General features: G+C 36.5%; 2 protein-coding genes across 10 annotated transcripts in view; both read right to left on the reverse strand.

Annotated features, from left to right (window-relative positions):
* Positions 1-1,093: 1,093 nt before the first annotated feature.
* Positions 1,094-5,849, reverse strand: LOC119478441 (PR domain zinc finger protein 12-like). Its single transcript, XM_037753178.1, has 5 exons — positions 5,498-5,849; positions 3,583-3,773; positions 2,548-2,703; positions 1,784-1,901; positions 1,094-1,643 (listed from the first exon to the last, which is right to left on the reverse strand). The coding sequence occupies exons 1-5, from the start codon at positions 5,739-5,741 to the stop codon at positions 1,201-1,203; spliced, it is 1,152 nt and encodes a 383-aa protein (XP_037609106.1). The 5' UTR covers positions 5,742-5,849; the 3' UTR covers positions 1,094-1,200.
* Positions 5,850-12,248: 6,399 nt separating this feature from the next.
* The window catches only part of fubp3 (far upstream element (FUSE) binding protein 3), a 29,759-nt gene continuing 22,469 nt past the window's right edge, over positions 12,249-19,538 (reverse strand). For 4 of the 9 annotated variants that reach the window (XM_037752560.1, XM_037752562.1, XM_037752557.1 and 1 more), the window contains 7 exons: positions 18,465-18,625; positions 18,131-18,204; positions 17,432-17,511; positions 16,443-16,499; positions 16,152-16,202; positions 15,900-16,033; positions 12,249-13,697 (listed from right to left, as the gene is read on the reverse strand). In XM_037752560.1, coding sequence (XP_037608488.1) covers positions 13,689-13,697; positions 15,900-16,033; positions 16,152-16,202; positions 16,443-16,499; positions 17,432-17,511; positions 18,131-18,204; positions 18,465-18,625 — 566 coding nt within the window. In that variant the 3' untranslated portion in view covers positions 12,249-13,688. The remainder of the gene's footprint in view (positions 13,698-15,899; positions 16,034-16,151; positions 16,203-16,442; positions 16,500-17,431; positions 17,512-18,130; positions 18,205-18,464; positions 18,626-19,538) is intronic. The other 5 variants (XM_037752558.1, XM_037752565.1, XM_037752563.1 and 2 more) reach the window with 5 other exon arrangements.

The following is a 19,538-nucleotide window of genomic DNA, read 5'->3' on the forward strand; positions in this document are numbered from 1 at the left end:
TAGTTTTCACCTGAGCTGGTGAGGATGTGATGCAAAATAAAACAGCGTAAAAATGTAGAAAATATCTGGTTTTGTCTCACATTTGTAGTGATTTTATGACACTTGGTTTTAAGATTACACAGAGAATAACAACTTTTTTTTGTAAAATCTTCAAACACACTTGTTTTTCAGCATACAGACAAACATTAAAACAACTTTCTGCTGGAATTTTGATCACGTGATAGCCCAAGAAACAAGCAATACAAATAAGGCAACATATTCAAATGTCTTTGCGAGATGCTTTACAGTATGCTTTATAGTAATGCTCTTAAGATTAACACAAAGAAAACGGAATAAATTGTATTTGGTTCACCATCTGACTCTCATAAAGTTCCTATTGTTAGTCATAATGAAAAAATACAGCAGGTATTTTCATATAAATATTTGGAAGTAATGATTGATCATCTGTTATCTTGGAAAGACCACATTGAATTTGTCTGTAAAAAGACAAAACAAAGAATTTACTTTCTCCGCTGCCTCAGGTCTTTTGGGGCGAGTAAACAAATTCTTCTTTTGTTTTTTGCTTCTGTGAGAAGAGTGGGTTAAGAGTGTTCTACAGTATTGTTATACTACATGGTATACAAGAGTTTGTTCACTACTTTAAAGTCAAAACTGCTCCACCAACTGAAAAAACCTGCTCAAAGATTGTAGGTCAAACCCTTGAGAAACTCAATGACTCAGCATATCATAATAACATATTAAGGCTGGCTAACACCATCGTCTCTGACCCCAACCATGTTTTGAACAGTGAATATGAATTGTTACCATCAAATCGGAGATACAGGGTTCCACGATTGAATAAGGTTAGACTGAAGCACTCTTTTGTCCACCAGTCAATCCTAAAACTAAATATGGAGCCTAATCCCAGATCAAATGTACGATGAAGGGCCCTGAATATCATCTTCTGTGATTGTAATGTTTAAATGTATGTATCCTTGTTTCTTGTCTTTGTCCTTTCTGTGATGTTGCAAATGGAGCTGCTGTGATGCAAAACAAATTTCAGACATGTCTGACAATAAAGTATTATCGTATTATCGTATCATAGTCACATCAACTCATTTATTTCCTTATAGTCTCATCAGGATCTCCTTAATGTCTCCACTACAGCTGTATCATCTAAAGTGCAACGTTGTTCTTCTGTCCCTCCGTGTTATTCTGTCATCATAGCACCATGGTGGGGATGTGGTGCACCATGGTGGGCATCTGGTGGTGTTGGTGGGTCATGGCCGTCATCTGTGGGGGCGGAGGAGGGGACACTTTGGATGCTGCTTCTGCCGCGTGCGCAGCCGGTCTGTGCCGCGCGCTCTTCTGATGCGCCCTCAGGCCCGCCAGCTGCGAGTAGGCGCTCTGACACACGTGACACTTGTAGGGCCGCTCTCCGGTGTGCAGGCGCACGTGGTTGCGGAGCGTGGACGACTGGCTGAAGCGGCGGTTGCAGAAGCGGCAGACGAAGGGCTTGTCCAGAGTGTGGATGCGCATGTGGGAGCGCAGGTTGCTGCGCGAGTTGAAGCCGCGGTGGCAGATGACGCACCGCATCCGCGACGCTGTGGTGGGGCAGGTGGGTGGAGAGCAGGAGGAAGGGCCGTCACAGGGGTGGGATTCATCTGGAGAGAGGGAATAAAAGAGGAGGGAGATGAGCTTACGTCTGTCTCAGATGCTGCTGCTGAGGTTTGGTCATCTAAAAATGAACCACAAAGAAATAAACTCACTAAAAACCCTGATATTGATCCGTAAAACTACTCACCAGTCCTGGTTTTCTTCAGATGTTCTTCTGTATCTATTCCAGGAACTCCTGGGATTCCCAGGAATGTGTTGTGGGTGTTTCCATACCAGACTAGAAGCTCCTGGTCTGGTGGGATGGTCTGAGGAGGACAGGGCAAAGGTCAGGTTATAAATAAGTGATTCAAATTTGCTGGTCTGTTTTTATGCACCAAATATCTGGAACAAGCTCCCAGAAACCTGCAGGACCAACTCCAACTCTGAGTTCTTTTAAATCAAAGCTTAAAACTTTCCTGTTTGCTGCTGCTGCCTTTTATTAAACCAGATAATGATCTTATACTGAACTAGAACTTTTACTCTTATGTGTTATAATCTTCTATCCTAGCTTCTATTTTTAGCTTGTTTTTATTTTCTAATCTTTAATGTTTTTTATGTTTTTATAACTGTTTTAATTATGTCTTAATGTTCTTTTGCACTTTGTCGCAATGTTCTTGAATGTTTATGTAAAGCACTTTGAATTGCTCTGTTGCTGAAATGTGCTATACAAATAAAGCTGCCTTGCCTTGCCTTCTGTGATTGATGCAAATCAATCTAGCCGAATTACAGAAATCACATTTTCATTGTCCAGTAGGCGGCGCTGCTCTCAAAGACATTTAATTCACATTGTTGGTGGTCGTCAATAAAAAAAAACATAAAGTCACCAAAGGGCCCAGTCAATGTTTACAGACCTACAGTATCATTCTCACAAGCTATAATGCGAAGAAACGAACTAAAAGCTGATAATCTCACCTCCACCGCCTTGTAGAAGATGCTGCTGCCGATCTGCACCACCTCCAGGTTCTGCTCCTGCTCGTTCCGAGCGCACTTGATGTAAGTCATCCAGCTGCGTTGGTCCTCCTGGCTGGCATCGATGAAGTAGCGCACAGAGCCGTCTTCATTGAACACCTGAGAGCACACAAGATCATGACACACAGACACACTCACTGTTAAGAATTTCCCAGTAAAATAACAGTAAAGAACTGGCATCAGGGTTGCCTTAATGTTACTGTAAAATTAACATTATTATACTGTCGCTGAAATGTACAGCTTTGTACTGTTAATGAAAAATACAGTTTGAACTGTTTTTTTTTTTATTAATTTCACAGTATTTTACAGTTAATTAACTGTTTAAAGATACATTATATAGCTGTTTTTCACGTCTTTTACATTATCTTACTGATTTGTTTTAATGCACTATTTAGGTTGTATTTTTTACATTGATTTTAATAGACATTATTATTTGCCTAGATTAATAGACTTAGCAGGTTACAGACAGGAATAGTCACACTAAATACAATTAAAGGCACTTGTTAGGAAAAAGGCTATAATAGACTTGTTGACACTTTTCACAAAAATGTCTGTGTATAGCTGGCTACAAGCAGAATGCAAACCTTAACAACATGTGAGTGAAGAACAGAGCTAATTTATTCTATTTATTTTTTCAATCATGTACAATGTACAAGCCTCACATGTGCAGATCAGGTCCCAGAATTAAGAAATACTGCATGAAACTGTTACTGATGATACTTTAGACAGTTGATCAGCAGTAAAGTGCTGTTGTTTTTTTAAGAATGCATTATAGTTCAGTTAAAAAACGGCCTATGAGCGTAATTTAACAGGTTTTCTTTTGTATTAACAGTAAAGCACTGTTTTAAGCAATAACAGGTTATTACTGTTGAAATCCTGCTGTAAATTAACAGCAATTGTTTACAGTGCAGGATGTTACTGTCCTGCAGGATGAATGAATGAATGAACTCCATCAGTAATGTAAGTCTCTCAGCTCACCTCCCACATGAGGTTGTTGTTCTTGAGCAGGTCCACGTGTTCAGGGGACAGGACTCTGCCTGTGAAGGGGCCCATCTCGGTCCCTGCTTTGATCCAGGTCTTTGAGAAGATGCCCAGACCTTCTCCAGGGATGGAGCTCTGAGCGATGATGACTTCACTGGGCAGCACCAGACTGGACAGCTTCTGCACCTCTGCAAAACATAGAAAAAGAAAAAGAAAATGTGTGAGCATGCAAAATGGAAAGTAAAACTAGACTGTGCATCAAATTGATTTAAAAAAAAAAAGTGCGTAAAGAATGCGTAAAATGGCACAAAATGTAATTCGGATAAAGCAGAGACTGTTGTTCAGCAGGGATGCCAAAGCGTCTCATGGAACATGATTGCTGGAAAAAAAGTCCTGAAAGCAGCAAATGGACTGGATCTTATTTTAGTCACGAAATATTAAGCTACACTTTATCCTCCGTTTAATTCGATTATCTGGTTGAATTGAACGTTTTTGTTGTGCAGAGAAAAACCCCTCGGAAAGCATTTTCATCCGCATCAGAAAGGGAGAAAAAGAAAAAAAAAAACTTCTTTAATGTCAAAATCAAAGATTCTTTTTTTTTTTTTTTTTTTTTTAAGGCTGCGAAAAAAAAAGAAGCCGAGAGGCCTCGAGGGGGTTAAATGGTCCTCTATTGCTCAGGGGCCAACAATTTGTCATGCTTCAGATGTGATATTCATTAAAGTTTACTGGAAAAAGAAAACGGCTAATTCCAAATTCATTATCCTTTTAAGAACTTTGTAGCAATAAATTTGCGCTGAATGAAACGAGGACTTGTTTAAAAGACTCAGGAATTTCTGCAACAAAAAAATGGAAAGGCGATTAGATGGTTGACATGCAATGAATAGCATTAGATTTAGCCTTCACGGTGCATTATGCGAGGAACAGCAAATCTTTTAAAGGAGAGAGAAAGAGAAAAGCTCAGGAGCCCCATAGCTGCCAAGAGAGGAAAAGAGACTGTCCGGAGATTGATGAATGCGGGATAAAAACCCGGGACATCTCAAAGAAAGGAAACCTTTTCTCTCCAAGAGGTTTAAGTGGAAACTTTCCCAGGTCAAGCACAAAGTTAACCAAATGAATTTAATGCCCTGCGTCTTTCAATCAGCGGCAGTTACACGACTAACGAGCCTCTGAGCGCGAGGTCCTCGAGCTCTGGAAGGGTTCACGCGCTAAATGGGTCCAAATAAAAGCAGCAAAATGAGGGGAAATGTAGAAAAACAGCAACAAGTTAGTGAGAGAAACTTATTATTGTTATTTTAGTTTCTTGTGCAGGATGTGGGAGCTTCTCGAAATAATGTGATGATGTTATTGGGACAAAAAATGTAGCTGTCAGTTGGAAAAATAAAAAAACAATCTTTTGGATTTCAGTGATATGACTACACATTTGTAGGAAATTACATAAGATAAGCAATATATATATATTATATTGATTTTTATTTAACACATTTAATTTCTTGTTTTGAGGGCAATTTGACATCCATGCACTCCTCTTTTCACTCCAACAACTACAAGGAGGATTGTCCAGAAAGAAAATGGGCAAGTTGTTGCTCTCTCTTTCTTTCTTTCTTTCTTTCTTTCTCTCTTTCTCTCTCTGGACGAATATGGATTATGTGGCAATGTAATGGGAAAGAAGATATGGCAACTAAATACATTAGCGGAGGGGTTTTTTTTTTTTGGAGCTGAGGAGACAAAACTGCAATCAAATCATGATTTTTATTTAACACATTTAATTTCAATAAAATGTGTAAAAATCTCCTAAATTAGTCTACAAACCCACAATGAAAAAACTTCCAAACATTCTTAACAATAATATAAAACAATCAGGATTAAAATTTAAATAAAAAAAGTCCCATAATAAAGCAGCATGCGAGCCTACCTCCGACGAAGGACTGAGCCAGCACCTCTGCTGTGAACGCAGTCTTGGGGCTGCCGCTGCTGCCGCTTGTGCCGCTGCTGCCGCTCTGCCGCTCCTCCGCCAGGTGTTCGCCCAGTACGTTCCTCCACCTGCCGTACAAGAAGCTGTGCAGGATGTCCGAGGTGATCACGTCCGACAGCGAGCGGCTCGGACACTTAAATCCAGACTTGAGACTCATAGCATCGGCGGGTAGCACTGAGCCCATGTTGCAAATTATAAAAAAAAGAAAACCCCTGAAGGATGAACAGCGGTGCAGCTGCGAAGTGGAGCGATAAAAAAGAGAGTAGTAGAAGAAGAAGAAGAGGTGGACACCCAGAGCTGCTCCTCAGTGCGTCCTTCTGCTCCAGACTGACTGTGCGTAAAGCTGCCCTGCAGGCTGTGAGGGTGTCTTTATAGAAGTGTCTGGTGTGACCCCTGTCTAATTACTTATTAATGACACACCCCTCACCGTGTGTGTGTGTGTGTGTGTGTGGACCTGCACGCTGCCTGATGCACCAAAAACACCAGCACACACATTAAAACACACAGCACAGAGAAGAAGAAGAGTGGACAAAACTTTATTTTTTGTAATTATCTGGGCTTTAAATTAATGCAACACTTTTGCGCAAAGCTGCAAATGCATGAACAAATTACAATAAATACAAAAATGTGTGTATTTTTTTAAAATCGAAAACCTCATAAATTGAAAGTTTAAAGTGCGTAAAAAGCATAAGAAGAATCAGAATCAGAACCAGAATCAGAATGGTGTTTATTGCCAGGTGTAAGAGGTATACACTTGGAATTTGCTTTGGTTTTGTTGGTGCAAGTCAAACAGTATAACAACAAAAGAATAGATTAAAAACGTTAGAATAAAATAAGAATAAAAAAATTGAAATTCTACCAATACAAAATATACAAAATAAGCTATAAACAAAAATAAACATGATATAAACAGATAGTGCAAATATTGCACTAAGGTTATACTAACAGGTTATACACTCTGTAGCACATTTTTAAACAATTGCACTCTGTTTAAAAAAATCATGCATTACTAAAAAATGATGCAACACAGTGTAAAAAAAAGAATAAAATAAAGATCATTTTCAGTGAGTTGAAGTGATGATTTTGTCCACAGAAGTGGGTCATTATTGAGTCTGGGAGTTGCTCGCCCATTTTTTTCTCATGCATTTGTTATTCATGCGGTGGTATTATTATTATTTTTTTTGTGTGTGAGGAGTTTAGCGCGGGAATAACAAGAATGGAAACAAACTGGACTTTTTTTTTTTTTTTTTTTTTTTTACAGCATTGTTCACATGCAAAAAAAATGCAAAGCTGCTTTTGACGTGGTTCACTTCTTCAAGAAGCCCTTGTTGAAGGTATAAGCGGTTTAATATTCATGGATGTTCGGAGCCCCCTCGGTATTGTGACACCGTTTAGATGAGTATATACGGAACCTTTTCTTCTCCATAGTCACAGTGTTTTTTCCTCTCCTTGCCTATTTCTTCTGGCTTGATGGACTGGGGGGCTAAATGGGCAGTTTTCCTTCTTCTTCCAGCAGAGAGGACATCTTTATTCCATCCATGGCTCACAGGTTTCCTATTCAAGTAATGTCAGGGCCCTGAAAAGTGCTGCAAATCAATCTTTCATGGTGTTTTTGAGGGGCAATTTGACATCCATGCACTCCTCTTTTCACTCCAACAACTACAAGGAGGATTGTCCAGAAAAGAAAATGGGCAAGTTGTGCTCTCTCTTTTCTTTCTTTCTTTCTTTCTCTCTCTCTGGACGAATATGGATTATGGCAATGTAATGAAAAAGAAGATATGGCAACTAAATACAATAGTTTTTTTTTGAGCTGAGGAGATAGTGAAAAGGCAAGGTGAGTGACAGGGCACGAAAAAAGATTAGTGTGAAAAACAGCTGCTTTTTATGAGCTGGGCTCCTCCTACACTGGTCTGCTTTTCCCAGATGAAATTTCTGTGCGCTTTCAATGGGATTCTTTCTCATCTAGATTGATTTACATTTATAGCATTCATTGCACAAATCCGAGGTAAATGGCTGGGGGGATAAGGAGGGTGGGCTAGTTTCTTTATTAAAGAGGAATTAAATGAATTGAATTGGGGTAACGCATGGATTTGATTTGCTTATTTCTGCATTAACCTTATGGCATTATGTGGAGCTAGTAAAGCCTGCGGGCATGTCAGCAATAGCAAATCATCCTGCTTAGCTGTGCCATTGTAAAACAATTTGAGCTATTATTCTGTCCATTTAAAGCTTATCAATTTAATGTGGATGATTGACAATTATTGCATAAAAGAATGCGGTAATTGTTTTATTTCAAAGAGCTGGTGGGAAAGCTATGAAAGAGAAAAGCGGATAAATGGCAGAGTTTAACGCCTATCAAGGAGAGAAGAAAAGGTTGAGATAAATAGACTCGGTCATGTTCAAATAATGCATGTGAACGTTTAGGATTTAATGACAAAATAACTGAGAGTATATAAGGCAAATTATAAAATTAGTATAAGATCATTAGATTTAAGCTGGAAAAGTTGAATTTTTTTTTTTCATGTTTTTTTTTTTTGCGCCTTAGAAATAAGAATTTATCCTGCTAGAATAAATAATCCACATTTAAAACACAAAGATATATTCATAGTCATATTATGAATCAGTGAGTCGGACTCACACACGCACACACGCGCACACACACACACACTTGTTCAAACTGCTGCGGTCCAACCAGCTGGGAGGAGAGAGAGCAGAGTCTCTGGGGATCCTCCGCAGGTCATTAAAAGCAGATTAAGGTAACTGGCTGTCTCAGTGTGGAGGAGACTGAAGATCAGCTCATCTGTTGCAAAGGTGAGAGAGAGAGAAAGGTGGTGAAGTCTCTCCTCCCCCCCTAAAGGAGCTTTTCTCCCCCCATCCCTCTCTCTCTTGTTGGACAGGGGGACATAGGGGACATGTGGGGGGAGTCAGGACACCTGCCTGATGTGGAGGAGCTGCACCTTCATTTACACAGCGAAGAAAACAGCTTTTAAATGGTTTAGAATAAAATATTAAATTGGAAAAGTGGATTAATTCACTCAATTCAATGCAAAAACTCAACATGCATTAGATTCACTGCGTTTTCTTCCTCTTAACCATGTGGTGAAAAGTAACTAAACACATTTACTCAAGTCATTTTGAGGTACTTTACTTGACAGAGTACAATATTATGTAAATAAGATGGATAGTATGAAAGTAGTGCAAATATTTGTTATTGTTATCCTGTTTTTTTTTAATTTATTTATATATTTTTTCCTTCCTGTCTTTTTATCTCCAGCATTTCTTGTTTGGAAATAGATCTTTTTGAAAGTATTTGTGTCTGTTTTAAATTGTTTAGAATAAAATATTAAATTGGAAAAGTGGATTCATTCATCACTCAATTCAATGCAAAAAACTCCACATGCATTAGACTCACTGTATTTTCTTCCTCTTTACCATGTGGAGAAAAGTAACTAAACATATGTACTCAAGTCATTTTGAGGTACTTAACTTGACAGAATACAATATTATGTAAATGAGATGGATAGTGTGTATGAAAATAGTGCAAATATTTGTTATTGTTATCCTGTTTTTTTATTTATTTATATATTTTTTCCTTCTTGTCTTTTTTATCTCAAGCATTTCTTGTTTGGAAATAGATATTTTTGAGTATTTGTGTCTGTTTGTAAATTGTAATACAGCTGCAATTTCATTGTTAGGTGGGTTCCCTTTCCTGTTCCTTCTTATCTTTTATTTTATGCACAGATAAAGAACTGAAGAAAAAAAAAGCTTGAGTAATTCCATTTTATGTTACTTTATTCTTCCACTCCACCACATTTATCTGACAGCTTCAGGTACTTTGCCAATTCAAATTATTAATACAAAATATAATCAGCTAATAAATGATGATTTTATGTGATATATTTCAATTAGCTCCACCTTTGCCAGCTGCAACATTAGTGATACTTAGACATTAATGCATCAATAATAACAATCCAATAATATATTATTCTGAAATGGTCCATTCTGCATGAGTACTTTTACTATTGATTCTAATACTTTTGTACTTTTACTTAAGTGCAATTTTGAATGCATGACTTGTAACAGAGTATTTCCACACTGTGGTTTTGCTACTTTTACTAAAACATCTGAATATCTCTTCAGCCACTGCAGACAATCCAAACAGATCAATAAGGCTCAATGAGAAAACCATTTCTTGCTAAAAGAGGAGTTATTCAGGAGGGATGCACTACTCAGATTGTCGGCCTATAAAATTTTACTTCAACTAAAAAGTGCAGAAGTATTATCAGATAAATGTATTTTAAGTGTCAAAAGTAAAAGTGGACTGTTCATTGCCTCATTGTGAGTGGCTCCTTTCATCATATTATATGGTTTTATTGTTGCTTCATGCATCATATTTTATAAGCTGATCATTATTTTGTAATATTTCATGGTAACTATGGCTGACAAAAATGTAAAATGTGCAATATTTGCCTCAGATTTGTAGTAAAGTAGTATGTGGGTTTATTTTTTCTTTTTATTTATGTTTTTGTGTGTTTGATTGTCTCTTTTGTTGTCTTGTTTTGCCTTTAGTTCCTGCTATTGTTTGTCTTTTGTTTTTGTTGCATTTCTGAAATGAGGCATGATATTCACTTCACAGAAATCTGTACTATTAATATGCACATGCTTCCTAATAAAGTAGGAGAAAATGCAAATATTAAGGTATATTACAAGTACAATACTTGAATAAAACTTTCTACCACTGAACACAACACACACCTACAGAAACTGCAGTAGATCTATTTTAAAGAATCTGAGTTTGAATACAAGATATACAAAATAACAAAAACAGCTGAATCAAATGTATATTATTTATTATTTTATACAAATTTTTTAAGTGTATAATATTCTAGATTGATATGTTTGTTAATTTTAAGTCATAGATTGTTATTTAATTGCATTAAATTGTATATTTTGTAGCCAATAGTGGAGTCAAATAAGCATAAAATCACAAATTTGCTTCAAAGTGCATTAAGATTTGAACCTTAATATTGTGTCATACTGTATCCTTCTCTACCTGCCTGTTTATATGGACGAGGGTTTAAATGCTTCAGCATAAAATAACCCCTGAAGGAGAAAAAGGTGTCCAAGAATGGTCTATATGAATAATAATCGTGCCTCTCAACCTCAGTCTGCGAATGATCCTGGAACAACTAAATCATTAGACGGCCACAAAGGACCACCAGGTCAGAAGTGTCCTCGGGGACGCCGCGTTAAAAAGAAGGAAGAGGATCAAAATCAAGGGCTGGATTTGGAAACAGCTGCACTGCATCAATGCAGTGGACGGTATGGGGCCGCTCAGGGTCCACTGTGGCAGGAGTCTCCCTGCTGAGTGCAAAGATGTGCAGTGACAAAGCCGGAGGGGGAGATGGACAGGAGAGCTGAGGGAGGAAGAGCTGCTGCTGGTGGTGGACAGTCAGCATGTGCAAGGAGGGAAAGGATAAAAAATGTTACATGGATTGTTGAGGGAGAAATGAGCTTCCAAGTGTATGAAATCTGGTACTACTGAGCAAAGCAGAGATTGAAATGTGTCATTTAACGTAGTAATCGGAGAAAGAAACCCAATTCTGCAGTGGCCACTTTATGAAACACTGTCTGTCTGAAGAAAATAATGAGAAGACAGTCAACTTTAAATTTTCATTGTGGCATCATTACATCTGAAACCTCAGCTGACAGGCTGTAGAGAAAACAGGATCAGATACGGATGCCGATACCAGACAGATGTGGTATTAAAGCTCATATAGGCCTACAAAATTAACCCGTAAAGTCAGGTGGAAAGAATGAGAGGCTCTTGTATAAGTTGACTGACTAACAATTTTCTAAAGACAGACAATTTCTTCTTTTACTTCACACAAAAAAGCCAAAATTTCACCACTTTTCTTTGTCAGAATATTGTAAACGGCTGATAAAGCAGCAAATAAAGAACTACTAACTTTTATCTGCACACCTGGAACACCTGGAACAATTATGTTCCATTTGTTAAAATATTTAAGATAGATGCGATAGATTTTGAGTTGTAAATGTCTCAAGATGCAGAAATAATACGCATTTGCTGTTATTCTGCAACAATTAATCGATTGGTTGTCAACTATCAAATTAATCGCCAACACTTTTGATAATCAGTGAGTGATTTTTGAAAGAAAAAAAAAAGTCAAAATTCCCTGATTCCAGCTTCTTAAATGTGAATATTTTCTGTTTTTGTTTTTTTTTACTCCTCTATGACAGTAAACTGAATATCTTTGAGTTGCGGACAAAACAAGACATTTGAGGACGTCATCTTGGGCTTTGGAAAACACTGATCCAACATTTTTCACAATTTTCCGACATTTTATATATACCAAACAACTAATCGATCAGTCGAGGAAAAAATTTCAAAGATTAATCAACAATGAAAATAATCCCTAGTTGCAGCCCTAGATGAGATGCATCTTCAAGTGTCAAAACTACATTAACGACAGTTTAAGTCAAGCACAAGAGAAAATAATAATAATAATAGAAAATAAAGATTTTCTGCTTATAAAACATACAGTTGGCCTTTATATCCTCTATATGTCATCTCAAAGTTTCACTTTGTATCAAAACACAACAAAAGACATAAAAATCTTATAATGTGTCACAAATTAAACAGAAAATCAGCTTAACATTACACAATAAAGGTAGTCTGGATGTTTTTAATACATGGTTAACTGTACACAAGGAAAAAAAAACACCATAATTAGACATTTTGAAATTATATCCCTTTTCATTAAGAAATGACGTTAATACCAGAATCATTTTTCCATAATGATGCATCATTTATAGCATTATATTAGATCACACAAAGAAATAAAAAATTAATTAAAAAGTTATTAGCATTGGACTGAGTCCAACGCCCCACTGAGTCCACAGCAAGGGCTCAGTGGGGCGTTGGTGAACTGGGAGGTACCAAATAAAGACAGGTTTTGATCATAATACTTAAAACATAAAAATACTATATTAATTATTACACAGGTAGAAGTACAGAGGCTTAGCAGTCTTGAATAGCTCAGGTACAGAACATACACAAAAATCTACCACGTCTTATTTTTTCTTCATAACAAGATGCAACATCAAATTTCAAATCACACATTCACAATCTTTGAACATTTTCAGTATGAAAACAGAACAGAAAAAGAGGGACAATTTTCCTGCAACACTGATCGCAGGAAAAAAAATAAATTTTTATATAAGTATATATATATGAAACATATATATTTTAAATTAACAGTCAAATATATGAGCATATATACATAGTTTTACAAGGTAGCAAAGGCAAAAAAGCTATTTGCAACATCCCCCTAAATCCTATCATATCAGATAATTGTAATAAATTATCCATGACATTTCCATTTGAAAAAAAAAACAACATCTTAAAACTACAAGTTAAAAGTCTGTCAAAATATTAGAGAATCCATCTTTGTTTCAAAAGTGAAATAAGATATTGCACCTTTTCTTAAACCAGAGTACAATAAAATGACAATGAAAAACAGCATACAATGCACAAGAGGAATTAAATTAGAGCTATTGCCACTGGCTGACATTAATCCGTGTTTTTTAAACCTTGTAACAAAAATACATTTCCTGTAACAAAACATCACAGTTTCATTTCACTGAATTATGTAAAAGGAAAACATTTTAACACACGCTTTTTTTAAACATCTTATGACATATGACAAATGGTATTCAAGACTGCTAAGCACATAATCATGGATTCATTTCAACATAACTAGAAAAAATAGATCATATTGCCTTTTGAAATGTTACAACTCTTGGGTTCATTTTGGCGGTACAATCTGAGTCAAAGACAGGAAAATATAGAAAAACGAAACAGCTCTCTCAAGTCCAAAAAGGGATCCCAGATACTGTCTATCCAAAATAACAGTGTACACAAGCATTTAGTAACAAATAACTGTTCCTGATTTTTAGAAATATTACTTTATCATATAAGTCATTCTACAGCTAGTGTTTCTCACTAAGAAAAAAAGTCTTCAAGGCGTTGCAAATCTAGAACCCCCTCCGTTAAAAAAGGGTTGTTTTCATCCTCAGTGATTCAAGTCTTTCACCTGGGCGTCTTCTCCTAATGATCCTGGAGAAGAAGACCAGTTTGTTCATCATTTCTCATGATATATACACATATATACTCTCATATCGCAGCTGATTCCACTGACATTTGCAATGATTAATCGATTAGTTGTCAACTATTAACCCTCGTCCTACCAACTGGGGTCCCCGCAGACCCCAGGGGTCTACTTTGTCATATCTCACAGGTGCTTTATTCTATCACTGCAACTTGTCATGACTTTGTTAATCAATTTGTTCCTCATGACTTCATACCATTGTTTTCTGTTTTAATTTGTGCTTTTTAAAAGGACTAATGTATTGGCATCCTGGGGGACCCCAGTCAAAAGCACCAAATTGCAGCCTATGCAGTTAAAATATATAGAATAGTATAGATGGATAAAATGTTTTCCATCGGTCCTAATTTAAAGTATGACACACTATCAGGGGTGTCGGGGCACTCTGAAGGAGACGGATGCAGCAGACACAGATTTCTTCACGTGCTCTGACTATTTTCCTTTTACACAATGTGCAAATTAACTGTAACTTTCCTAAAATAATAATCTTTTTTCTTCAGATGACATTAATTACATAAGTAATAATGTTTTGAGAAGAAATAAGTTAACATTTTGTAGTTGTTTATTCTCAGGGACCCCAGTCGGTACTTCTTGTATGGTAAAAACGGTTGGTAGGATGAGGGTTAAATTAATCAGCAACTTTATTTTGATAATTGATTAATCTGTTTGAGTAATTTTTTAAAGAACAAAATGTCAATTCTCTGATTCCAGCTTCTTAAATGTGAATATTTTCTGGTTTCTTTACTCCTCTATGACAGTAAACTGAATATCTTTGAGTTGCAGACAAAACAAGACATTTGAGGATGTCATCTTGGACTTTGAGCAACATTTTTCACCATTTTCTGATATTTTATAGACCAAACAACTAATCGATTAATTGACAAAATAATCAACAGATCGACAATGAAAACAATTAGTTAGTTGCAGCCCTAGTTTGGAGTTTAAAAGGGAAAGTCTGGTGATATTTTATCTCACTGCCAACAAATCCGTACAGTAAGAATTGTGCCATGGAGCTCCATTGTTGTCCAAAAACTATTTAAAAACACATTTCCTTTCACAGATTAAGAGATATGAAAGTAGTTGCAGATTAATTTTCTGTCGATCCACAAATCATCTCAGTTTTACTCGTTATAAAGTAAAATTTGCTAATAATTACAGCTCAAAGCTGTCCTACGAAGTGACTGAGCCTTTTTATAAATTGAACTATATATATATATATATATATATATATATATATATATATATATATATATATATATATATATATATATATATATATATATATATATATATATATATATATATATATATATATATATATATATATATATATATATATATATATATATATATATATATATATATATATATATATATATATATATATATATATATATATATATATATATATATATATATATATATATATATATATATATATTTGTAAGATGTTTTTAACCCTTTTAAACTCTTGATGGTCCACCAGTGCCTACTTTGGTATTTTTTCTTATGATGATGTAATTTCTTGGAGTATCTTTAAATACTTCATATCCCTAGAATCTGTACAACCTAAGGTACAAGGTTATACAAGTCATTAAACCAAAATAAATTATAAAAGTACTGAAATTATGTCAAATAATAATAAAACATTGAACATGTTTTTTTATAAAATGTTACTAAATAAACACAAAACATATTTATCCAAAAGATTTTTAAATGTAGAAACAAACTAAATATTTCTTAACACTCCATAAGTCATTTGAATTATGAACATTTTTTAGTTTTTGAGATATGCAAATTTTTATGCGCAGATCGAGTGCTTTCTGATAGTTTTGTTACGTTCAGCATGTCACATAACGTAATGACGTCATCATGAGCGTACAACTTGATGACGCAAAAAGACAGAAGCCTTCGCTTTCTGTTGCAAAAAGAATGACTGCACTGGCTATTGTGGTTTGTATTTTAGATCCATTTTAACAGGATCACGCAAACAGCGATTCAATTTAAAAGGTTTACATCTTCAAAGTTAAAGTCAGAGAGAGAAACAGACTAACGCTTTTTTATGGGATTTGTTGACATTAAGAGAAACTACCATCCTCACCCTGACAGATCTGTTCTAGGAACTAATCTGTGAAAGCACAGTTGGTTCTCACCTGAAGGCCCGGGGCTTGTGTCTGCTGCTGTGCGCCCTGGTTGAAGTAGGCCATCGGCTGTCTGTAGAAGTCAACCCAGGCGGCGTTGTAGTCAGGATTAGAGGTCTGCTGAGATGTAGGACCAGCTGTCTGGCCTGAAGAGGAGGAAATAATCCAACAGTGAGAAACAGAAGAGCAGGAATAGAGGAAATGAAGTCACATCTGCAGGTTTGAGCTCAAACTTTAATCTAAAATACTTCCACAAGTACTCACCCCAAGCTTTGTTGTATTCGGGAGCAGTGCTCTGGGCTTGGTTTTGCTGACCTGAAAACAAAACAGAAGGAGAGTTGCAATTTAATACAAATCTTAAATACAGCTTTTCCCCTCAGTTTAAGTGACCAGGGTTTTACACTAAAATTAGAAGCAGGATTTATGCTAATAATCTTTCCAGTATGGTGAGTAAATGCATGATTTCATCAGGCTTTTTGTGAACAAAGTGTATATAAGAATTAAATTTAAACTTATGCGGAACAAGATTGCAGAATAAATATCCTTTTCTCTTGCCTAGCTTTTTATAATACTGCTCCCAGTCCATCTGGCTCGTCTGGGATCCATTGTGACCTGAAACCAGACACAGATAACACCACCAGAGTTACTGAGAGCGGGCTTTTGCTTTTCCCCTTTTCACCTCCTGCTCTCATCCGTTTCCTAATGATTTCCATCGACAGCACATTTAAAATCTGGCTGTGCAGGAAAGAGGTGGTTAGCCACAGGGAGCGCGACCATCTCAACCCAGCCTGCTGAAAACTTTGAAATGCTCAATGGTAAAACTAGCCTGACTTTGGCAGCTTATGGGTTATTTTGTGTTTCCTCATTGACAAAATTATCTAGCTGGGAAAGCATCAGATTTCTTTATTTGTTGTGTTTTTCTATAAAGGCAGATAGATCCCCTTCCAGTGTCCCTCATGGGACCTTATTTTGGAAATAAAATATGTACGGTAGTCAACGGCAAGAGACAATCACTTTTGATGCCGTTTGAATGAATTGCACCGTGAATCACACATATGATGTTTGCTATGACCACACACAAATGTAACGTTATCTCCTGATGCGTTTTATTCAGCGACTCCTGGTCTTTTTATCAGCCGGGAAGAGGAAAAACGAGCGAAACCCGTTGCTCTTGTGAGTGAATCCCAGTACGACACACACAGACATCGTAGCTTCAGAGAGAGAGAGACGTCACTTGCGACTTTTAGGTGTGTAGTCTTTCTAATTACGTATTTTCACAGTGTGATACTTCAACAGTTTTACAACAAACTGATACTTTCTTGACTTGCAAAATTATCTTTTAAAATGACAAACGTGTGATTCATGGCGTAATTCAAACGGGATCAAGAAATTATTCGTCTCTCGCCGTTGACTATCGTTCATATTTTGTTTCTGAAATAAGGTCCCGTGGTGGTCCACCGGAAGGGGGCGGGACTTCGCCTCTCTATTAATATCTGGTCAGGCAGCTTTAGCAGCTAGAATATTTCTTAGTGCATTTTACTTACTGTGGTCCTGTTGGCCTTGAGGCTGCCATATCTGAAAGGTTGTACCCCATCCTCCGGTCATGAACGTCTGAGCCCCACTTATGTAAAACAAAAGGACAATTGAATGTGAGTAATAAAAAGCCACTGTGTTACACTTCATTAGAGATGGGGGAAAAAATCGTTACAGCATAGTATCATGATATTCTGTGTGGCAATATTGTATCGATCTTTTATTATATAAACTATTAAACTGTTAACAATCCGGCCGCTATTCTGTCTTTCAGAAGTTGTAGCAGGCTCAGTTTTAAAGCTGGAGTGCCCCATGTTGTGTTAGCTTGTTGGAAGAACACTAAATAACGTTCCAAAGTTATGCTTAATTTAGAATTATACTAAATTTAAAGGGGTCCCCTGACCTTTGAGATATGTGAATGAAAACTGAGATGAACAGAGTGAAAACGGTATCTTATTAAATAAAAAATCTGTTGACAAACTGAATAATTTGCAGTTGAAAAAAAGGTAATATATCACAATAAATCTCATTGCAAAACTCAGCATATCACAAAATGTTTAAAAACGCAATTAGTTTGTATCATGACTTAAGTATTGTGATAATATCATATCGTGGGGCCTCTGGTGATTCCCACCTTACACTTTATCAGTATGCGTTTGACCTGCAAGACATGAAACCGTGAGGTGGTTTGGAGAGGAATTGAAGCTTACTGTTGAGGAGGAGTGGTTGGTCCTTGGTTGTAGGGATTCATGCCGAAGCTGCTGTTGCCCCCCATTCCTGGGCCCTAGAGCAGAGAAAGGGAAGAGGAGGCGAGTGAGAGACCACACTTGTGTTTAAAAGGGAGCCAACAGGCAAGGTCAGAGGGCAGGGCCGGGCGCTGATGCACTCCATTAAGTCCATTTGATGGATTCTTTATGTTTAACCTCTGGTGACATCCTGCTGGCCACCAGCACCACAGCAACCCGGCAGCTCTCCGCATTGACATGTGCGCTCATGAATATCAGGCCAGACAATAGTGTTTTGGGCCAGGGCCAGACCACCTACCCCAATTCTCTCATCGATCAGCTGGCGAGCCTTTTCCAACTGCTGAGGGGTGCCTCGGATGGAGAAGATGCGCACGTTGGGGTCGGTGTTGGGCGGCGGGTTTCTCTGTAGCTCCACGTGGGCACGAGACTGCTCTTTGATGTTCTTGATGGTTTCTCCACCTGGAAGGACAGCAAATAAAAATGAATATTTAACAAAGAGCTGCAACTAACAATTATTTCCTCTATTTATTATTTCTTAGAAATGTCACAAAATACAGAAAAATTAGAGCCCAAGGTGACGTCCTCACATTTCTTTTGTTGTTTGACCAAATGTCAAAAACTTCAAGAAAATGTCTTAACTATCACAAAAGACAAAGTAAAACATAAAATCCTGAAAATTGCTTCAATGATTATCAAAATAGTTGATCGACTAACCAGTTAATCAACTCATCGTTTAAGTTTCTAAATCATACATATGATAAACTGTTTTTTGTATGTGGCTTTCATAAGATTTTCACAACAAAGGCGTTAACATATAGGATGAACTGCTTGTCAGATAGCGAACAACACCTGAAACTCTTTCACATTTCTGATGTCAGAATTTGGGGACGCTGCTTCTCTTTCTTTGTTCGAGTTCTCTCCATCATTACAGTTGTTGAATTATTCCTCGTTCAGCTTGACCTAACGTCACATTTCAGCCGTCAGCACGTCAGCCAAAGTCTTGTTCGATGTAATTAAACCTAAATGTAATTAGGGCTGTGTGATATGGCCAAAATCTTCTATACCAATATAGGTAATTTCATATCTTGAGATATATATATATATATATATATATATATATATATATATATATATATCTTGAGATAGATATATATATATATATATATATATATATATATATATATATATATATATCTATATCTATAGATATAGATATAGATATCTATATATATCTATATCTATATGTATAGATATATATAGATATAGATATAGATATATATAGATATCTTGAGATATATATATATATATATATATATATATATTACACGATATAGCATGTTTTCTGATAATTCAATAAATAAATAATCTATAT

This window comes from Sebastes umbrosus, chromosome 19 (genome assembly GCF_015220745.1).
Source record: "Sebastes umbrosus isolate fSebUmb1 chromosome 19, fSebUmb1.pri, whole genome shotgun sequence".
Taxonomy (NCBI): domain Eukaryota; kingdom Metazoa; phylum Chordata; class Actinopteri; order Perciformes; family Sebastidae; genus Sebastes; species Sebastes umbrosus.